Consider the following 24,562-nt stretch of genomic DNA (forward strand, 5'->3'; position numbering starts at 1 on the left):
TGACATTTTCTGGTGAAAATTCTTATTTTGGTCATACTTCCTAGACGTAGAATCTGTGATTCCGAAGTACAGTATCCACACCAATATGGCGAATGACAGAAAACATTAGATTCATCAGTGCTGAGGAGCCATGCTGATGCACAACCCACATGATAATTCTGCAATTAACTGCAATTGCAGGTTTCAAACAGAGACAAAGGGGCAAAACTTATGGACTGCAGCTTTAAAACAGAAATATTTTGTAAGACTGAAATGTAGAAAAAAAAAAAAAAAAAAAAAAAAAAAAAAACTGACCCCAAACTTTTGAACAGCAGTGTATATAACACGAATGCAAGTTTGTCTACACAAAAAATACAATAAAAAAACAGCCAAAAATGCATTAGGGAGCTACCTGGCATGTTCCCCAGTCCATGCAGCTGTAACATCTGGACTTTAATTGAGGTTCTGTGTTGTGTGGCAAAGTGGGGGGCTCATTAAGAATAAATAAGAAATGTGTCTCATGAAAGATAGATGTGGAAACATGCAGGTTACCGATTACATTATACACTGCTACAACCCATTCTTTTACTAATTTTTTACTATATGTGGGAGAAAGACACAACAGCTCATACAGACAATGTGAATGAATTATAGTGCCACATAAAGCTAATTTCATCTTGAACACCAAAAACAATCAAAGTATCCACTCATTTGGAGATGCAACTCAAGAGACGATTTGATCTTGTTCGCACCTCTAATGGAGAATCACCTGTTTTAGTCACACCTCTCTTCACTGACCAAATGTTAGCAACTGCACTGGGACTCGACTGACACAGGTTTGAAAAGAACAGAGTATTGTGCAATAAACTAGCAGGAAACTCCCTGTATCTGTTGACCGTATTTATTTGCCTATTACACCTTCCTCAACATATTGTGTACGAGCCAATGGTGCATGTTATTCCATCCTGGAAAAGAAAAACATCCTGCCATACATTTGTTTTGTTAAACATCCAGTATGGAAATAAGTCACAAACGGAAATAAAATGGGTTGCTTGAGTACGAAATATATCCTCAAGTTGCTGTCCCTGCACGGTCAGCTAAATGTAAATTCTTCCTATGAAAAAAGATAATGGAGGTGTAATGCTGACAAAGGCAAAGTGAAGCCCAGTCCATTTAGACATGATTTTGTTTAATCATGGCATTTTGCTGAAGATACAAATCTTGAGCGATTTATTGCATGGGCCTCGACTGGCTCGCTGGTGCAAGGAGTGGGACACTTATTAGCTGACAAGCTCATAATAAAGGCTTGTTATAAAGGCTTATTATTTGGACCCCATTACAAACAAAAGTATGCTAATGTTGGTACATCCTTATTTGGAGGACACACTACACTGTTCAACCATGTCACATCGCAACAATCCACATCACAATAACAGAATGCCACAGTTTAGCATTTGTGTTTAGTATGAAAGGCCTACAAATCTACTTCATACAAGTTTACAGCTGTTTTAGTGCATACTTGAGAGGAATACATCCATAATGTGAGGAGCCACCTGTAATAGACAGAATATATGATAGACATAAAAAAGAGAAAGAGAGTAGAGCACAGATGCTGAAGAGCTAGGGCCATCAGCTTATTACAAAGAGTGGAAAAAAAGAGACACTTACCGCGGGCATCAAAAAACTCATCATCCGAACTGTCGACAGATTCCTGGGCGATGTTCTGCATGCGCCAGTGAGAAGCGCTGTGTTTGCGCAGGGTCGCTAAGGGGAGAACATGAAAAAAATACGATTAAACCAAAGGTCACAAGTTCTGCATGCAATTACTAAGCATTGTGTGACTAATTAATTAGACATGCATGACAACAGTGTTATTTAATATTACGGTGTGAAAATGTCCAAAGGAATGGAGTGGTCGGGAATTAATTGAAAGTATGTTTTTTTTAATTAAGACTGGCTAATGTGGAAATTAAAGTGTAAAATTTGAGATGCAGGGAATCTAAACGAGAGTGCAGATCATGCTTAAGATGACTTGTCAAAGGGTTGCTTCAAATGATCTTAAAAACCTCTTGATCTAAAAGTTTATGCTTAAATGCTTGAAATTAGTTAGACATTATATATATATATATATACATATACATACAAATCCGATTCCAAAAAAGTTGGGACACTGTACAAATTGTGAATAAAAAAGGAATGCAATAAACTTTTTTGGAATCGGGTTTATATATTATTTATATAATATATATATATATTTATATTTATATATATATATATATTATATTGTGTAAATCTATATATAAAATTATATTTTATTTACATTTTCATATTTTCAACAAATAAATGTACTTTAATTTGTTCACATAAAAACATATGCACATTTGTAAACCGTAAAACCAAACAGTGAAATAGTTAAATAAAATGAGTTCGTTTTTCAAATAATAATAAAAAATAGTTAATTGTACTTAGTAGAAAAAAGTTGTGTGAGCTCAAAATTTGACTGTAGTAAGCTGAACTTAATATGACTGAGTTGCAGCACATTTCTAATTCCCAGCATGCTTTGCGTCAGACTGTGTAAGGGGAATAAATGTTGAAATTAAGTGTGTGTCTTTCATTTGTGTTGGAGAAGACATAGTTTTGATGACTAAAATAGTAAGAGAAAGATTATAGGCAAAGAATGATTAAAGCCAGTTATAGGCAGGTGTTAATGTTTGACTGGTAGTATGTACAGTGTTTGCCACTTGTAGTTTAATAAAGCTTTAGACACAAAAACTCTTTCTAGAAAAGTCAAACACCAAAAAATCATCCATTCAATGGCTGAAGACATAGTACTTGTCAACTTTATGCTAGGTGATATGACTTTTTTGTTTTTGTTGAGGTCAAGATGACAGTAATACGCAAATAGTAAAGATCTGAATTATATTCTGTCTTAAACACAAAATGATTCTACCAACCAGTTATGACAGTTACTATATTTCCCAACTTTACACAGCTCATTAGTATAGACAGCATAAAAATCACCTTCAACAAATTATTTCCAAATAACGGCGTGTTCACAAAGCATAGCCACCATAATCTGGGCCTTTTGGAACAACATGTTCTAATAATCATTGGAGCCCTGGGCTGTTTAAATCTAAAGTTAATAACTTTCTAATCTAATGACAGATAGCGGCAATAATGCAAATTACAAATCAGTGTAAGTCAAACGAAAATTATCCACTCCCAATCATATTAAGTGGGCCATGATTTAATAATTATAGATCTGTGTCATTGTGAGTGAACATATAGCGGTGGGGATTTTTGACGCTTTACAGCTCAGCAAACTGCCTCTTTACTCAAAGCATTAAATCATTTTGCATTATAAGTATTGTAAATCCAGTAATTCATGCAGCCAGGCTTAGCAAGCTCACTGCTGCATTCTTATGGCTTAAAATCAAAGCACACTGAACAAACACGACAAAGAAAACCAACTGTAACCACTAAGAGAATTTAATTTATATTGATTCAGATAGAAGAATGTGACTTACAAATGAAAAAAACAAGCACAAGAGATTAATAATGAAGAACTATTATCAGCAGGGCCACAGTAAATGGTTTTACCAATTTGGTTGGCATTACTAAAAAGTGTCACTTAAGCTGCCGAGTTCTCTTGTGCTTCCTGCTATCTTGTGCCTGGACCTCCACTTGCTCACTCTGTTGAAGCAATAAAGTCTCACCTTCCATTACTGGGGCTCGGTGTAGCTCCAAGGTTTTCATTGTCTCCCTTTGACTGCTGAAACCCACATCACCATGCAGGATTTAATGAGCTTTTCATCTCTCCTACAAAGCCAGCAGGTCAAAAGTTGGCACTATTAACACACACATCGCATTTGACAGCAGCATCAACAGCAATCAGCTTTTTCATTCCTGGGGCCTTTGTCTGGACCCTACTGAGACCGTATCACCTTCCAAGTCCTGCCAGACAACGTCTAGATAATTCACCATATGAGCTACCACAGAATTTCATTTAGGCATAAAGAGTTCAAAAGTGTTAACATTATACAGCAGCACCAAATGTATTTAGACATGTATTTATATTTTTCTCAATTACACACAACTGCTTACAGCATATCTTCTACATTCACTCATATATAAATGCAATATTATATATATATATATATATATATATATATATATATATATATATATATATATATATATATATATATATATATATATATATATCGTGATTATTATTATCCCCCCCCCCTTTTTTATTTATTTATTTATTTTATTATTATTTTTTTAATCTTTTATTATTATAATTATTATTATTATTTTTTTATTTATTTTTTATTATTATTATTATTGATTTTATTTTTGCTCTTTTTTTTTTCTTTCCTTTTCCCTCTCTATCTGCTTTTTCTTTGCATTTCTTATATTCCTCAAAACCTTTTCTGTATATTGTATTCATGGATTTACAAATTTAATTATAGGTATCAAAGTGGCCTTGTGGTGGGTGTGGGGGCCCGGGCCTCGTCTGTCACTTTCCCTCGGCTGAGAGTCATACCTCCCCCGGTACTGTCTCACATTTGCCCCAAACAATTTTAATGCAACACACAAATCTAGGTAAGTAATGAAGAACACAAATAAACAATTAGTATAGGGTAAGTACCCTTAGTAATGCACCTCACACAAGAGCAGGGAAAACAAACTGAAGATATACATTTGTAAAAAAAAAAGAGAGAATTAGACAGGGTTGAACGGGGCATGGACGTGTTGACAATCCAAGAAAGGAGTGTTTTTCCTTCCCCCCCCCCTTTCTTAGGTTTGGCTAGTGGGTGATGGTGGGGGTATGACCTACATACTCAATGAGCCACAGATCAAGTATTTAAAGTTAATAACACATCTCCATTATTTAGAAACTATTAGAATTTATTATTATTATTCTGTACGTATCTATCTCTCTCCCCTCCCTTTTTTTTCTTTTTTTTATGTTATGCTTAGTTTATTTATTTATTTTTCTCCCATTTTTTCCCAACCTCTCTCTCTTCCATTATTACCAGCATCTCTACCCCCCATCCCCTTTTTGTCACTGTGTCTGTGTAACATGTGTCTCCATGTATGTGTATGTCTCGTTTGTGCACGATATGTTATATTGTCACTTGTTTCGTTGTCTAGTCTTGTTATCTGTACAGATTTGTTTGATATTATATATCACCATAACTGTAAATATGCACTGTCTGCAAAAAAAAAAAAAAAAATGTATTTAGACAATGCAACCACACTTAAAAATAAATACTTCAACATAGGAGATAACAATATCAAAATAAGTGGCATCTTCTGAGCACTATTAATGTTGTTTTATCAATTAAAATCAATTAAAACATTTTTGCTCAAACAAATATTTTCTTATCTAACCTAATGCAGTATCATTTTGAAATATGGTGTCTACATTCTTGAGGCAACTGCATATATAAGAAATTTAAGATGAAAATTTAAGATTATGTAAGGAATATGCAATTATCCCAATTATACTACGGTAACCACACCTCAAGGCATTGTTTAGATGTTGTATTTCAAGACTTTTATCAGGTTCCTCTGTTGCTAATTCCAAAATTCCAAAATGTAATTTTAGAACTAGTAATGGAGGATTGAGCCAATGATAGCAAGACCATTAATTATCAATTAGTTATTAATGCAGTTATTAGATAGAGGGTGGGGTGGGAGTGGGGGTGTTAGGCATGTGTGAATTATCCAAGTCTGTGCGTCTCACAACAGTGTTCGACAGTAGTGTTTCTGTTAATAGAAAACTAAGTTTATCTGCTTCAAGAACAGCAATGTTATTACCTCACTAGTGAGAAATGGCATGTAGCTTTTGTTGCTAAACTATTTTACTGATAAAATCGTCAGAGCAGCAATAACAACACATTTCTGTGCGAGTGTGTGTCCATACTATATGTGTGTGTGTTTGAGTGGAGAGAGAGGGAGAAAGAGAGTACGTGCTTTCCATGCATAATAAAACTTAAATTTGTGGCAAAAACATTGTGTCACGAATTCGGCCTCTGTGGCGCCCTCCGATCACCACCTGAGGGCTCCATCACCGGAGTACTAACTCTTTTGGGCTTCATTTCCCATCACCCACGTCCGCACCATCTTTAAATGTCGCATTAGTCATCAGCTCTACGCCAAGGCAGAGAATTGTGAGTTTCATTAGAAGTCCATTTCATTCCTGAGATACATCATCAGTTCCGAGGGTGTCGCTATGGATGATGCCAAGGTGCAAGCTGTTCTACGATGGCCATAACCATCCTCAGTCAAAGAATTACAATGGTTCCTGGGTTCGCAAACTTCTACAGGCACTTCATAAGAAATTTCATCACCATTAACCTCTATCCTTAAGAAGGGGGGAGGTCGACTATCCTGGTCTTCAGCTGCCAAACGATCTTTTCAGGAGTTAAAGGAAAGCTTCACCACAGCCCCCATCTTACACCATCCCGATCCTGAGAAAGAATTTTTTGTAGAGGTTGACGCTTCCAACACTGGCATCGAAGGAACTGGCATTCCAACACTATTCACGAAAACTCACCTCCACAGAACAGAACTATGACATAGGAGATTGCGAGCTACTAGCTATGAAGGCGGCCTTTGAACAATGGCGCCACTGGCTGGAGGGAAGCAAACATCCTTTCCTGGTGCTGACCGACCATCGCAATTTGGAATACCTTCACCGTGACATACAGACCCGTTTCCAAGAATATTTAAGCCGATGCTCTTTCCCGACAACATGCATTTGTTCAAGCACCGCCCACTAATGAACCCATTCTTCCTTCCACGCTCATCCTGGCACCTATACAATGGGACATCATGGCCGAAATCACCGATGCTCAATGCTCAGAACCATCTCCACCCAACTGTCCCCCAAATCGCACATACGTTCCTTCAGCACTTCGCAAGAGAATAATCCAGTTGGTGCATGATTCTCCTAGCGCTGACTACCCAGGAATCACAGCCACCATCCAACTTGTCAACAATCGCTTTTGGTGGTCTTCTCTACAGTCTGACATCATTTCTTTCATACGTGATTGCACCATCTGCCAAACCACCAAATCGTCCCATCAAGGCCCTACCGGCTTGCTTCAACCATTACCCATTCCTCAACGACCCTGGTCCCAGATCATCATAGACTTTGTCACGGATCTTCCTAACTCCCAAGGTCACACTACGATACTCATGGTGGTCGACCGATTCTCTAAAACCTGCCACTTCATCCCACTGTCTAAGTTACCCACAGCCTTTGAGACAGCAGAGCATCTCTGTAATTGTGTATTTCGAGTTTATGGTCTTCCCAAAGACATCGTCTCTGACCGTGGCCCCCAGTTTACCTTCCAGGTTTGGAATGCTTTCTTCCAGAGGCTATTAATTATATGTTAATGTCAGACTAACTTCAGGATATCACCCCCAAGCCAACGGACAGGTAGAACGCCTCAATCAGGAACTCACCCGTTATCTCAGATCATCCTGTCATCACAACCAGACAGACTGGAGTCGCTTTCTGTTCTGGGCAGAATATGCTCAAAACTCACTTCGCAAACCATCCAAAGAATTGAAACCGTTCCAATGCATCCTAGGATTCCAACCCCCTCTATTCCCCTGGTCAGGAGAACCTTCGGATTGGCCTTTGGTCAATGATTGGTTACAGAGGAGTAAGAACATATGGAATGTAGCCCATGTGCACATGCAAAAGGCTGTCAGACATCAGAAGGAACAAGCAGATCATTCCCATCGCCACCACCCTGATCAATGGGTATGGCTATCGACTCGGATCTACGGCCCCGGCTACCTTGCAGAAAACTCAGCCCCAGGTACGTGGGTCCCTTCAAAATAATCAGACAAATTATTCCAGTTTCTTATCGTTTGGCTCTCCCCTCTAGTTACCGTATCTCACCCACTTTCCATGTGTCTTTGCTTAAGCCCGCAGGTGGTCCGAGAGGAGAGGAGGACCAGGACGGACGAGACCGGTGACCATAGACCCCATCCCATTATCATCGAAGGCAAGGAGGCCTACCAAGTGCGTGAACTTCTGGATTCCAGACGCCGGGGTAGATCACTACAATATCTGGTGGACTGGGAGGGGTATGGCCTGGAGGAACGGTCATGGGTCAATGCAGAGGACATTCTGGAACCGACCCTCATCAATGACTATCATCAAGCTTATCCGGGGGCCCCTCGTCAACGCAGAAGGCCTCGGCGTCAACCACCTCCTCGCTTCAGGAGCCACTCGTAGGGAGGGGGCTCTGTCACGAATTCAGCCTCTGTGGCTCCCTCTGATCACCATCTGAGGGCTCCATTACCGCAGTACTAACTCTTTTGGACTTAATTTCCCATCACCCACTGCCTGGCGCTGATTAGGCGCTCACCTGATCCCCATCCGGTGGACTATAAAACACGCACTCTCACATACACACACTGCGAAGTCTTGCTTTGCCACGGCTGACATTTCTGAGCATTTTCCCATGTGTATTGTTTTTTCGTGTATGACTTTGGATTGGTTATACTGTTACGACGTCTTGCTGCCTGCCCATCTGACCTTCTGCCTGTTTATCTGGATATTGCCTGTTCTGTTTGCTGCCTGCCCCGACCCTGTGCCTGTCCATTGCTTGTGATACTGCTGTTGCTGGTGATTTACCTTTGCCTGTTGTACTACGATTGTTAACAATAAAGCTGCACATGGATCCCATGGCTTCTGACTCCTCGTTACACATGGGATTAATTTGTCATTTTTATCCAATTGTTTAGTATATTTATTTGGTTGGTCAGTGTTCTTGTGTGATTTAAAACCTTAGAATGTTCATCAACCATTCAGATTCAAGCATTCAACAGTCCCTTAATATAAATTTAATATTTGGCCTAAATTCCACTTTGCAATCATACAGTAAATACTGAATTAATGTTGGAGATTAAACACTTTTTCCACACATTTTAATTAATAAATTATACATGATAAATTGATACACCTCAAACTCGTCCACGCAGAAGGCCTCGGCGTCAACCACCTCCTCGCTTCAGGAGCCACTCGTAGGGAGGGGGCTCTGTCACGAATTCAGCCTCTGTGGCTCCCTCTGATCACCATCTGAGGGCTCCATTACCGCAGTACTAACTCTTTTGGACTTAATTTCCCATCACCCACTGCCTGGCGCTGATTAGGCGCTCACCTGATCCCCATCCGGTGGACTATAAAACACGCACTCTCACATACACACACTGCGAAGTCTTGCTTTGCCACGGCTGACATTTCTGAGCATTTTCCCATGTGTATTGTTTTTTCGTGTATGACTTTGGATTGGTTATACTGTTACGACATCTTGCTGCCTGCCCATCTGACCTTCTGCCTGTTTATCTGGATATTGCCTGTTCTGTTTGCTGCCTGCCCCGACCCTGTGCCTGTCCATTGCTTGTGATACTGCTGTTGCTGGTGATTTACCTTTGCCTGTTGTACTACGATTGTTAACAATAAAGCTGCACATGGATCCCATGGCTTCTGACTCCTCGTTACACATGGGATTAATTTGTCATTTTTATCCAATTGTTTAGTATATTTATTTGGTTGGTCAGTGTTCTTGTGTGATTTAAAACCTTAGAATGTTCATCAACCATTCAGATTCAAGCATTCAACAGTCCCTTAATATAAATTTAATATTTGGCCTAAATTCCACTTTGCAATCATACAGTAAATACTGAATTAATGTTGGAGATTAAACACTTTTTCCATTGGGATGCAGGAGGGCAGGGGAGACTGTTTCATTAATGCAGTCTAAACATTGAGAAATGGCTTTTAAAGCTTGGTAAATAGATTTACAGAGGAGATAAAAAAGGTGCAGATTAGTTTGAATGAGGGAGTCCAGTGAGGCCTGTCTTCAGAGACAGGGTTCGGTATAACCTCAGCTCCTGCACTAAAGCATCTCTAATTGAGTCTATTCAGCATTCTCATTTTCACATTTCTAATCACATTCATCCATAATTCACCCTGGAATGAAAGGGAAAGGTTTACTTTTTTTTTTTTTTGGCAAAGGAAAAATGCATTAGAAAACATGAATGGTTTCAACCAGTAACAGAGGTGGTCATGGTTTCACAAGCTATAATCAAAGTAATATTATAAACCACTGCATAGCTGAACCAAGATGGATTTCATTACAAGTGGCATCGTTTGCCTGGTTTCAGTTGAGCCAGTCATGCAGGTGATGCTTTTGCACTAAAACAGCAACACAATAAATCTGGCTGAGAAGTGGATATACTTCAGCCATGAAATTTGTATGGTCTCATGAATGATATTTTTAAGAAAATCAAGTCTATACAATAACAAATTATTTGGCCAAGGTCAGGATAGAATCTGCACTTTTCTGTTAAATTGCATCATCATACAAGGGAATTAAATGATATTGAATGCATACTAAAAAAGCCTTCCTTTAAAAACTTCAAAATTGAGTTTAAACTTTAAAATTCAACTAAAAGCTCTTAAGGAACAATGACTTTGAGGTCTCAATTGTCTTAGGACAATTCATACTTTACCTTCAGACATCTGCACTAGTAAACCGGAAAGGCCTATTCAAGTAGCTAGCTATGACATATCAATGTGTGTATGTATCCCAAGATTTCTTATACCAGTAGGTTTATCGAAATGATACTGGTCCCATACAGGACAGAATCAACAACCTTTAAATCACTACAACTTCTCTCACCATGCATTGAATTGCACACAGCAGTGCTGCAAAAGAAAAAATAAAAATATTTGTCATTCCAATAAAGCCCCTAAATTTGAAACCATAACTGAATTATTCACTCATCCATTTCATTCAAAAGCACTAATTCATTTAAGGTTGAACACCACTACTGTGTGTTGCTTGGAGACTTTTAACAATAAATTAAGTTGTTGCTTTGTTTTTCATAGGTAGAACAAAAACTGTCAATTTTGTGTCTAAAATATAATTCTCTTGATATTAACTTCTTGTTTATTGAATTGTTGTATAAAACCCATTCAAACAGAAGTACTGTATGCTCCATAACCAGTGTAACTATAGGGGGATAGGGATCGTGATTAGGGTCGATATCTGGATTGGATATGTACCCTCTCCAAGGCAGCACAGTACAAAAATGGCTTTTTCTCCTGAGCACGCATGACACGACTCACTGAGAGACTTGCTCTTAATCAAAAACATAATAACTACTAGATAGCAGCTGCTTTCCTCCAGCAATCTTGCGTTTCTCTCTTTCTTAAATCTCTATATCTCACCCTCCCTTTTGTACTTTCTCCCTCTTTCTCTCCTAACCTTCAATTCCTTCCTCTTCCCCTTTTCAGCCTCACCCTGTCACCCCTGCACTCAAAAGCTACTCCACCTTTTCAACTAATTTGCTCATCTGCCTCATGTTAAAGCCCCTCTAGAGAAAAATGCTGAGATAAAGGCCATTATGGCATCAGAAGGATCCCATAGGCTTACTGCACTGGTTTTAAGGTTGTGTGTTTGTTTTGGAAAGGGACAAGACAATAAACAAAGGCCATAATGGCATACGTGTTGGAAAATAAATAATATTATTTTGTGATTGCCACCTATGAAAATCAAAAAGCTTTGCCGTTTTCTTCAATAAGTGATGGTTAACATCAAATAGCTTTTTTAGCCTATTTTATTTATGTATGATGAGAATACATTTCCAAGTGATTCAGGATATAACCAATTTAATTTATCTATCATGTTCCTGCAGCTCAAACAGAGGAGTGTTAGGCATGAAATGAGAAAATGTATACCTTGAATGTAAACATACATATATATATATATATATATATATATATATATATATATATATATATATATATATATATATATATATATATATATATATATATATATATGGAGAGAGAGAGAGACAGACACAGTCTGACCCCCCAAAGAAGACGCTGTTTGAATTTAAATAGGCAGATGATTAAGAGTGATTATTATGTTTCTAGCATGTTATATGTTTGGCAACAGTTCTTTTAACCCTATTTAATGAAGCGTGCAGCTTTTCATTTCTTAAACAACTATGTATAAAGACACATCATGGCCATATTCCAGGATGACAATGTCAAGATCAGGCTTAAATTATGAAAGAATGGTTGTCAGGGAACATGAAGAATAATTTTCACACATGAATATTCACCTCTGAGTCCAGATCTCAAATTCATTGCAAGTCTTTGGGACGTGCTGGAGTAGACTTTACAGAAATATTGTAAACTCCAACAGTAATATTGCAAAATATTATAATAAATGGAATTCCTTTGATGGCAAAGCTGAATTTTCAGCATCATTACTCCAGAACGTAAACAGTCGAGAAAGACAATGCGTGTGTACAGTATCAGTGTACTGGATCATTACATTATGTCTTAAAGTGACAGCAGCCTAATAGTCATGCTGTCTTTGTTTTTAATGTTAATCAAAACAACAAAAGACATGGAAATCACTCACTGCTCTTGACTAAATAGCTGATGATTAATCTTAATTTAATTTTTACAGTAAAGATTGTATGCAATATTGTTTTACATTTGATTACTTTTTTTTCAATTTCCGTACCTGAAAACTACTGTTAGATACCTGAAAAACCTGAAAAGCACTGTTTATTTTATTTTATTTGTATCTTTGCTCTACTGTATTTATTTGTCCTGTTGCTTATGGTTTGATTATTTGTTCTTATTTTCTTTATGTATATTTGACAGCAGTCCTTTTTTCCCTGAACATAGCACATACCGAACAGTACCGAAACCGTGACCCTAAAACCACGTGAGTAACTGTGAGTAATTTGAACCGTTACACCCCTAATATAAAAGTTGTTATATTATGTGCATATTATGGGTGTAATATACACATATATAGAGCTATTAAAAATGACAAAAGCACCAGTGCGCCCGTGACAGGTTATCAAGTGTGCCAAAACCTCGTAACTCCATTGGATCCTCAAACTGCCAGTCAAACCTTATAAATCCGCCTAACCTCGTGAATGAAGTGCTGTATGCGGTTTGTAGATCTCTGCTTCTTTGCAATGCAAAGGTAAATAAAGATCTGATTTTTGAAAAAAAAAATGTAAAGCATTTTCTTTGCTCAAGAAACACTGTCTATAAAGGCTCATGTTTTGTGTATTTGAAGACCGGAGAACAGCCTTTGTCTGATATTTCCCGTCTAGTTGTAGCTAATATGCTATGCTATATAAGGTTAGAGGATGTAAGTTGATTATATTAAATTATCAAATTTAACATTGCACAAATCGACTTGCTCTGGAACAAGTAATAGATTAATAAGTCCAAAGATTGCACGTTTTACGTACCCAAAATTCATTGTGTCTCATGTTTAACCACTATAAGAGCCAGCGGCAAATCCTGGAAACACTGGCCGAGATGAAGCTGTTCTTGGCGCGTGCATGACCCCTGAACGGCCGTTGACGGCCTGGAGCTCGCATCTCCGAAAACGTCAAAACAAATTGTAAAATAGGCGCTATGATTAAATATAAGTCACATAATTCAGGTCTAAACAACTACATTCTCGCCTAAAAAATCTTAAAACTACAGTTCGTGGTACAACAAGTGTAGTATTCGCAAAAATTACGTTGGATTTGCTGGGCCGCCATGATGGTCACTTCAAGTAGAGTGGTACAAACTGTGAAAAGGTAGGAGTGTGTATATATATATATATATATATATATATATATATATATATATATATATATATATATATATATATATATATATATACACACACACACACACACACACACACACACACACACACACACACATTTTAATTAATAAATTATACATGATAAATTGATACACCTCAATTTTTACCATCAGTCTAATCAAATAGAAAATGATTTTATTTTTATTTTTTTTTAAGAAAATACATGGGGTCATTTATAAAAGATAGGAGGTAAATTATACCAGCCGTATTGTCTGGAATTGATGTTATTCTATCCCGTTGCCCACTTGAACACTCAAACCTTAGACCGACATACATTTTTTTTTAAAAAAAGAAACAGCACAAAATAACACCAAACCTCAATCAGTTGTTTCATTAAATTACTCAGAGGAATACTCTCATCGTTAAGCCTGCATTACCAAAGAAAGTGTGTGCGAAAGGAAGCATATGTGCCGTGCGGCTTGTAAACACCTCCGTTTGGCAGCTCAAAGTAGCACTGCACACGCTGTGAAACAGCACATATGCCACAAAAAAACACTAGTGTGATAAATAACTTAGCATTACGAAGCAGAACTGTGATACTGCATGCCTAAAAGAGCACAAATGCAAAAGCTGATGCTGCCAGACTATGCAAATACTGACAAAGGCTGTATTTCTAGGCAGTTCAGGCTAAACCCCACTATGCAATCTTTTCCATCCTTTATGACTGTTGCTTGTCGCATCTTGGGTAAAAGCCAAGGGAGACTATGCAACATCAATGATCTTAGGACTTTGGATACGATTGACAATGCTGACTGGACGATATTCCAGAAGATTTGTCCTTAGACAGCACAATCGTGGCCAAAATCGTGTGCTCAAGGCTTATAGAGAAGGACCAAGACCAAGCTAAGTCAAAAGGGTACAGTTGCTTATACTGCAACAGACGGCATGCAAAGGTGAGTGCAAAAATCACCGCAGCAGGGGAGAATACAGTGGGCAATCCTCATGCAGGGTCATAATATCAAGAGGGGACTGTGAGTAAACAGAGCCACTTGATTGGGTTACTCGAGAGCTGCCTCCTCCGCCTGCCAAAGCTCAGCTGAGGACTGAAGCTCGCTGTGATGGACATTAATTGTGCTTTTACATAACCAGGAAAATACAAACACAAAATCGAGACATTCTGTTAACGAGAATGCTGTCTGTCATATCGCTTGCGATTTGTGATCAGTTTTTGCCACCTCATGTCTACTGAAGTGAGGCTGCTCAACAAAGCACATCTGCACACAGCTCTGAAAGGAAGTGTTTGTTTGACATGGCGGCGTGTGAAAGTTAGATTTTAGATTCTTCAATAATTTTATTCTACTACTTATAATGCTTTCTTCTTGGTTGAAAAATTGTCTTTGTTTACCTCACTCATACTATATAAGAAGAAAAAGAATTCCACTCAAACTTCATTGTTATTTGTACATGAATAAGACTTTAATTTTTTTATTTTCTTTCTCATCTTTTTCCATTAAATCCCCCGTACTAAAAAACAGATGCTACTATAATTCACCACCAAAAGCAACACTGTCCGAAAATGAATTAAATGATGAAGAGATTTATTTCTTTAATTTTATTAAAGCAGATGTTTTAAAAGAACCATCTGTCTACTACAACAAAACTCATCTAGTTAAAACATGTATACACCAACAGTTGAACGTTTTATCTCATCTAGTTAAGCCCCTGGTTAATGAAGCTAAGCCAAAAAAATCATCGCATCAAAATAACAATCAAAAAATTGAAACCTGAATTGCCTGTAAACAAACAAAAGCCAGACTGCAGTGCTACAGACGGTCATGAAAGGCTGTCATTCTCTCTTTCTCTCACAGGACCGCAGGGTAGCAGTGAGTCTGTCACTGCCTCTCGTGCAAGGCTATTTTTAGCACTGTGCTCTACCCTAATCATTGTGCAAGTTTGCTAGAATACAATCATTACTGAGGAAACCTGAATCTGCCTGGAATTGTTCAGTTTGTAATGAGGTCTCAGGTAGCTTCTAAGCATTTTATTAACAGCTAAGGAGCATGAGAAAACAGGACTGAGTCTGAGACATTTAATGTAGTTTTTCTCGTTTCAGCAAGGGAAACCATTTTTTGCAGATATCAGGCAGGTTTAAGGCTTCTACGTGTTGATACACATGTTCTAGAAAGCTCAGAATTTTTCACGTGACTGACCTGCCCAAGACAAACCTGCCATCACTTGCCATAGTTTCACAACTTCCAATGGAGAGAACATGCACACCATGTCGTAACAAAACCAATTTCACTAACATTGAAACTACAAATAGCTAAGTTGTCATTTTGTCAACAGTGCCAATAAATTATTACTGTGTCAACAAAACTGATAAAACATGGAGATCATGTATGTACCATTCAAACGTTTGGGGTCTGTATGATTTAAAAAAAAAAAAAAATGAAATAAGTCTGTTATGCTCCCCATCCCCAAGGCTATGTTCACGCTATATATTTCACGTGTGACACAGAGAATTTTTTAGAGAATGAATAATCATTTCACTAGATAACACCCTTATTCCTCGGCTGGGATCGTGTAGAGCCCTTTGAAGCTGCAATGAAACTGCAATTTGGACCTTCAACCCATTGAACCCTGTTGAAGTCCACTGTATGGAGAAAAATCCTGGAATATTTTCCTCAAAAACCTTAATTTATTTTTGAATCAAGAAAGAAAGACAACCATCTTGGATGACATGGGGGTGAGTAAATTATCAGGAAATCTTAATTCTGAAGTGAACTAATCATTTAATCACCAATAATCGCAATAAACTCTGTGTTTACTTTCGATAAGAAACAAAGTCTCATCCCTCAAATTATGGCCATTTTATCACGAAATTCAAACAATAAATGCAGTTTTGGTGCTCTTTGATGTGGAGTGACAGATCGCTGTATGGACGCCTCAGTTCAAGCGGAAGCGCGGAGTGCAACTGCACGCAATCCCTTCCTCTTTAATGCTAGTTACAGATTAAACATGAATGAACATCTGAAGGTATGTTGAAAGATACAGTACAACTTACTGAGACGTATCTTCTGTAATCGCTCAATCAGTGTTTCAACCGCGGAATGACATCAAACAGCTTGTAAACAATGTCACGTAGCATTTACATCAGAAAAGCCATTCAGTGTTCGCAGCTTGTTAGTTCGCTAGAGAAATTAACTCTTTCGCTAAATATATGCACCGTATTAGCCTATTTTACTTATTCTGTCTTGATTATTACTTGACATGTATATGTTTAAATAAATCTGTCATGAAAACAAGTCATGATGGCCACTGCGTAAATGAACAATATCACACGAGTAGCCGTGCGATATGGCTGTATATCAGCACGGCTGTGATTCGTCCGTAGGCATGTATAATGTCTATATTTATAAATGAATATATTTTAACAATGAATTGGAGTAGAAACATAATTTTATAATTAGATTTATAAGTTAATGCAAAAACTATGTATTTTATCTATACTATCGCATGTAAGTATATACAATTTACATTTTTGCATACAATTTATATGTTAGTGTTGATTATTATATCTAAAAAAAATTAGCAACTCAATTTAATAGTTTGGGCTCTGTTGTTAATTATAACCTTTATTATTATAGTAATGTGCAAGAAAGGGCTCTCTATGTATAGTTTACAGCATTAGGAGAGATAGATTATTTTATCCTTAAGTTTAAGCTTAACTTTTCAGTAAACCACTGTTTAATAAAAAAGCAAAGCAAATTTATCTTTAGTTTTCTCCCTCCTGCTGTACTGTACAAACCGTGACATCAAAACCAAGGTACGTACCGAACCGCCATTTTTGTGTACTGTTACACCCCTACTGCATACTCAGAAAGTTCAAACCCGATTCCAAAAAAGTTGGGACACTGTACAAATTGTGAATAAAAATGGAATGTAAAAATTTACAAATATCATAAACTTATATTTTATTCACAATAGAATATAGATAACATATCAAATGTTGAAAGTGAGACATTTTGAAATGTCATGCCAAATATTGGCTCATTTTGGATTTCATGAGAGCTACACATTCCAAAAAAGTTGGAACAGGTAGCAATAAGAGGCCGGAAAAGTTAAATGTACATATAAGGAACAGCTGGAGGACCAATTTGCAACTTATTAGGTCAATTGGCAACATGATTGGGTATAAAAAGAGCCTCTCAGAGTGGCAGTGTCTCTCAGAAGTCAAGATGGGCAGAGGATCACCAATTCCCCCAATGCTGTGGCGAAAAATAGTGAAGCAATATCAGAAAGGAGTTTCTCTGAGAAAAATTGCAAAGCGTTTGAAGTTATCATCATCTACAGTGCATAATATCCAAAGATTCAGAGAATCTGGAACAATCTCTGTGCGTAAGGGTCAAGGCCGGAAAACCATACTGGATGCCCGTGATCTTCGGGCCCTTAGACGGCACTGCATCACATACAGGAATGCTACTGTAATGGAAATTACAACATGGGCTCAGGAATACTTCCAGAAAACATTGTCAGTGAACACAATCCATCATGCCATTCGCCGTTGCCATATCTAAACATGATCCAGAAGTGCAGGCGTTTTCTCTGGACCAAGGCTCATTTAAAATGGACTATGGCAAAGTGGAAAACTGTTCTGTGGTCAGACGAATCAAAATTTGAAGTTCTTTTTGGAAAACTGGGACACCATGTCATCCGGACTAAAGAGGACAAGGACAACCCAAGTCGTTATCAGCGCTCAGTTCAGAAGCCTGCATCTCTGATGGTATGGGGGTTGCATGAGTGTGTGTGGCATGGGCAGCTTATACATCTGGAAAGGCACCATCAATGCTGAAAGGTATATCCAAGTTCTAGAACAACATATGCTCCCATCCAGATGTCGTCTCTTTCAGGGAAGACCTTGCATTTTCCAACATGACAATGCCAGACCACATACTGCATCAATTACAACATCATGGCTGTGTAGAAGAAGGATCCGGGTACTGAAATGGCCAGCCTGCAGTCCAGGTCTTTCACCCATAGAAAACATTTGGTGCATCATAAAGAGGAAGATGTGACAAAGAAGACCTAAGACAGTTGAGCAACTAGAAGCCTGTATTAGACAAAAATGGGACAACATTCCTATTCCTAAACTTGAGCAACATGTCTCCTCAGTCCCCAGACGTTTGTAGACTGTTATAAAAAGAAGAGGGGATGCCACACAGTGGTAAACATGGCCTTGTCCCAACTTTTTTGAGATGTGTTGATGCCATGAAATTTAAAATCAACTTATTTTTCCCTTAAAATTATACATTTTCTCAGTTTAAACATTTGATATGTAATCTTTGTTGTATTCTGAATAAAATATTGAAATTTGAAACTTCCACATCGTTGCATTCTGTTTTTATTCACAATTTGTACAGTGTCCCAACTTTTTGGAATCGGGTTTGTAGAACTAAAGTGACATTCATTAAAAAGATGATTAGTTACATTTCAGAATGCACCTGCATTCTTTTGCATTTTGTGACTTTTAGTCATAGCTTTCAGTCGAATGAAAGACTATTTTTTCAGTCATAATATACTTTGCCCATGAAATTCTTACAAATAGTGTTCAAATATTTGCTTGTCTCATTCTTGTTAACCCAATATTTTGTGAACCCAATATAATCTCTTAAGCTAAGTGTATCATCACACCACTAATGGTAGTACAGAACATATAGTACAATATAGTAGAATACAGCATGACAACCCCATATCAGTCCCTTGCAGATCTGAAGGATAAGAGCAGCAACTAAAAAAAAAAAAGGCTGATCAGTAAATGAAATCAGAGAGATATAAACTAAAATTTAAATAAAATTATAATGCAAATTTTCTTGTCACGCACCACTCCAGGTGCATGGTCTCACAGTTTGAGAGCCACTGATCTAGAAGATACTTGGTGATCTATTATGCTTTGCTTAGTTACATAAATTCATGAGTTTTCATCAAGTAGAAACTTCCTTGATGTTTTTAACAGGAATAACAGTCATTTCGCACTATACTGCGTGGGTGCAGCAAGTGCTGAATTATTGGGTGTGGATAAAAATAGAATTTCATTTTCTCAGCGACAAAAAACAAGCAAGAAACAAAATACACGTGAAACCGAAGTGAATGCTGTTTGCTGAGAGATAATACTAGATCATCTGAGTCTCACGGTCTGACAGCCACTGATATAGAGAGAGCTATTGACTGAAATGCCATTACACAGATATAGTGTCACAATGCCTTCAATCAAAAACCCTAAAAAACAGATCAGCGGGAAACAAAACCAAACAAAACAAAGGAAAACAAAATGTTTCTCATTTGAATGAACATCACAAGGATGCCACAGGAAAGCTTCTTGACTGAGGTGCACATTAATTGGTTTGGCAAAAACAAACCAACTTTCCAATTCAATCTTGCTACTCTGAAGAACACAATCAGTATTCCGTTTTAATTCTCAACCAAAGTCAAGCAAAATTAGTTTTTGAGAACTGACACAGAAATACTACTATCTGCCACTAAAAGGTCTCTTCCTAAATGTGGCCAAGATTACATATATATCACTAGAGCACCCACTATGTCCCCTATACAAATTTACACAGTCAAATACCATTTTCCACTGCAACAGTAATATACCATAAAACAATGCATTCTGGGTAATATTTGTCATTTTAAGACAAGAGGCCTAGAGGCTACTTTCTCGAAAATGACAAATAATATTACCCAGAATGCATTATAATACAGAATGCATTGTAATATACAAAAGTCATTTACTGAAAAAACAATGCATTCTGGGTAATATTTGTCATTTTTCGAGACAGTAGCCTATAGGTTATTTTCTCGAAAACAACAAATAATATTATCCAGAATGCATTATTTTTATGGTATATTACTGTTTCAGTGGAAACATGTAACAGTACATTAATAGAGCTTTACTCAAAAAATAATGTGAAGAAACATCTACCTGTTACATCTGAAAGTGTATTTTGAACCATTTCTAAAGAGACCTTCACCAGCCTGAGCATGTGAATTACTATTAGCAATGCGTTCTTAGATCTCTTTTTCTGGAAAGCCTTCTTTTTTTCCAAGAAAGGCAACATGGATGGATTGTGCACACAATGAAATGAATTTTGTGCAGAGGGAAATCACACCCCTTTGAAGCTTTGAGATCATGCAGAGCTAGACTTACAGACAAACATGACATGATGGTTTGACTCACTGAAACTGCCTTTGATGCACTCTAGGGCTCTTTTACTGAGGGAATATCACTGTGACTTCTAAATAACAGAATAAATGCGAATATTCATTTAGTGGTCTGTATCCTTCTGACGGATAATGAATGAGCATCAACTACAAAATATATAGCAGGGGTACACAATTAAAGTTGGAAGAGGTCCAACCTCCAAATGTTCTTCCCAACAAACATTTAAACAATCAATGGTGCCAAAATAAAGTACAACGCTGTTTCAGGAGTCAGTGTTGACTAAATTAACAAAAGGCAATGTGCATTTCAGGATAATATTATGCAATTTTTTAATAAGACGTAATAAAACCTAAATATTCACTACTGCTGATTTATCCAGTATAAAACCTCAAGTATTTCATTTAAAAATTCATACATTTTAAAACTTTTCATAATAAAAATGCAAAGTCAAAGGTGACTAAGATGATTCCCATAGATGATTCAAATATATACTTTTTTAAAGGAAAAAAAAAAGTAATATTTTCTTCTTTCGTGTGAGTGTTAACAATGACTGACTAACTTGCATTTATGAGTCTGATCAACTGGAGAAACTAAAGTAGAACACTCCAAGGTCTCTATGCCATGCCATTGTCCTGACATTCAGCACGCTTTCTATCCCGTGAATGAGAATAAGAAAGAACCGATTTACTGTTTCTTATATTAAAATTCCAGTGTATCGTGACATGCACTTTTCCTCCATGGTATATATGCCACTATAATTTGTCTCTGTTTGGATTTTTTTTTTTTTTTAAGATTTGGATGGTACTGGTGACTAATTTGTGACTTTTGATCTACAGTATAGTAACATAACAGATTTACTGATTGATTTGTTAATGAGCTTTGACTTTGGACAAATATGAATATAAAAATCCTGAGAAATAAATCAAAATCCTAAAATAAGCTGAGACCAAACAGACACCCATGAAGTATCCTTACTATTTAACATATAAATGAAGCCAGCCAAATAGTGCCAAGTGTTTGCTGATTGGTTGTCAGTTCTGCCAATGTTAAGGAACAAATTTTGTTCCAGTGATGATGTCTCCCCTCAGTGATTGATGACACATTCCCATTTACAAAACCAAATACTGCCTTGACTTCCTATATGACAGAGAGAGGAGAACTTCTTGGCTGATTTAGAAACATGCCTGAGATATAATCCCTATGGCAGCTTATTAGCAGTCTATAGACGTTACCGCTATCCAACTTATGGAAACTGCTCTACTTAAATGAAAGACAACATGGATGACAGGCTGTCACACCAATCTCCCAGAGAGCTTCATAGAGCTTCACATTCAAAACACAGATGACACATGCTGTGAGCTTCATATCCTAACAAACCACTTCATTGTTTATGATCATAAGCTACAAAACATACTGACAGGATAACTCGAGGCTAAGATCTGACATTCTCTTCACCGGTTTCCTGACCCCAAGAGATTGATCAATGATCTACATAATCATGTTTGAAAATGAGTATTTTTGCTAAATATATATGTTGATTAAAAGCAGAAGTGTCATTTTGGACCACCAGCTTCACAAAAAAAAAAGAAAGAAATAAGGTGATTGTTTTTAAACAGGCTTTCTTGAACTCTACTCTCAACTGCCATTGGTCATAAAACAGATATGATACTTGTCTCTGCATATTAAAGCTATAGTTCACCCAAAAATAAAAATTCTGCCATGATTTACTCACCCTCAAGTTATTCCAAACCTGTATGTCTTACTTTCTTCTGATGAACACAAAAGAAGATATTTTGAAGAATGTTGGTATTTTTCAAAAATATCTTCTTTTATGTTTCACAAAAGTCATCATAGAAGTCATACAGTTTTGGAAGTATAGTCTGAAGTCAACAATTTTCATTTTTGGGTTATCAAAAAAATTAAGTATATAAGAAGAATACAATCATTAGAGTCCTCAAAACAAATCTCTGCTTGCATATACCTCAGCAGTCAATATGAATCACATAATCAATAAACTTACAGAAAACTGCAAAGCACCACATTACCTGACATTTAGAATAATTTAGAATCATAAAATGCAAAGGGTAAACTTTCCTCCAGATCAATAATTGCTCTGACATGCTGGACTGGATGTGCTGCCATAAACAGATTAAATTGGATATATGTATGCCAAGATTTTCAGTGCAACGCTCAGCTCTAGACTCAAGAAGCAAACATATCAGAGTGTCCTACATAATCTATATCTTTAAAGGGTTAGTTCACCCAAAAATGAAAATAATGTCATTTATTACTCACCCTCATGTCGTTCTACACCCGTAAGACCTTCGTTCATCTTTGTAACACAAATTAAGATATTTTTGATTAAATCCGATGGCTCAGTGAGGCCTCTATAGACAGCAATGCCATTGTAACTCTCAAGGTCCATAAAGGTACTAAAAACATATTTAAAATAGTTCATGTGACTACAGTGGTTCTACCTTAATATTATACAGCGACGAGAATACTTTTACTTTTACTTATTCTCGTCACTTTATAATATTAAGGTAGAACCACTGTAGTCACACAAACTGTTTTAAATATGTTTTTAAGTACCTATATGGATCTTGAGAGTTACAATGACGTTGCTGATTCCTCACTGAGCCATCGGATTTAATCAAAATATCTTAATTTGTGTTCCGAAGATGAACGAAGGTCTTACGGGTGTAGAACGACATGAGGGTGAATAATGAAATTATTTTCATTTTTGGGTGAACTAACCCTTTAAGAGAGACCAAAAGCTTTCCATCTCTCTCTCATCAGCCTCTTTCAACATTCAAGGAGTCTTGACAAAACAATTCATGTCACTGACCAATCCACCTTTAGACAGAAACTGACTATGTAGTGCATACTACACAGGATGCACACAGGGACAAGATAGACCTCTCTCAACGACTTTCCATGTGGAACACGCATTATGAATGGCTTATGGGGTTTTTAAGACCACGCTTTGCTTAATTTTAAGTGTTTGAATTTCACACTATACTGTTCTTATTAAATGACCCTGACTGAAGCATATTGGAGGAGGAAAAAGGCTGACCAATGGATCATCACTCTCCAGCTGGGCTCTTATTATGTCAAAGATTAATCAAATGTACAGTCATATTCTACCACCCTCTGGAAGAAACAAACATTCAGATAAGATTTATAGCTAGAATTATTACCATAGGCTATGTATTGTCAAGAAACCTGAAGAAAAACATAATATGATAAATAAAACACATTTCCTTATAAGCCATTTTGTTCCTGACACTATTCATAAAAACCCTAATATATTATTTGCTAGATCTACTGGGGGTCCATAAAGTTACTGCAGGGGTCTGTAAACTGAAATACAAAAATAAACTTTAAACTTGATCTTTGGTAATGTCATTAATGAAAATTATTATAAATGGACCAAAAGAGCATTTGACTTATTTATTTATTTATTTATTTATTTAATGTATTTATTTATGTATGTATGTTAACCAATAACAGATTTTTCTAATTAATTGGTTCTTTAAAGGATTAGTTCACTTTCAAATAAAAATTTCCTGATAATTTAGGGTGCGTTCACACTTGTTCACACTCATGTTTGGTTAAAACGAACCCTGGTGCGATTGCTCTGTTAGTGCGGTTCATTTGAACATATGTGAACGCTGCCATC

The 24,562-nt window shown here is 37.0% G+C and overlaps 1 protein-coding gene across 4 annotated transcripts in view; it reads right to left on the minus strand.

Annotated features, from left to right (window-relative positions):
• The window catches only part of pitpnm3 (PITPNM family member 3), a 119,798-nt gene that overhangs the window by 92,820 nt on the left and 2,416 nt on the right, over positions 1 to 24,562 (minus strand). For all 4 annotated transcript variants that reach the window (XM_048160214.1, XM_048160213.1, XM_048160212.1 and 1 more), the window contains exon 2: positions 1,648 to 1,743. In XM_048160214.1, the coding sequence (XP_048016171.1) occupies positions 1,648 to 1,743 (96 nt within the window). The remainder of the gene's footprint in view (positions 1 to 1,647; positions 1,744 to 24,562) is intronic.

The sequence above is a fragment of the Megalobrama amblycephala genome, linkage group LG16, assembly GCF_018812025.1.
Source record: "Megalobrama amblycephala isolate DHTTF-2021 linkage group LG16, ASM1881202v1, whole genome shotgun sequence".
NCBI lineage: Eukaryota > Metazoa > Chordata > Actinopteri > Cypriniformes > Xenocyprididae > Megalobrama > Megalobrama amblycephala.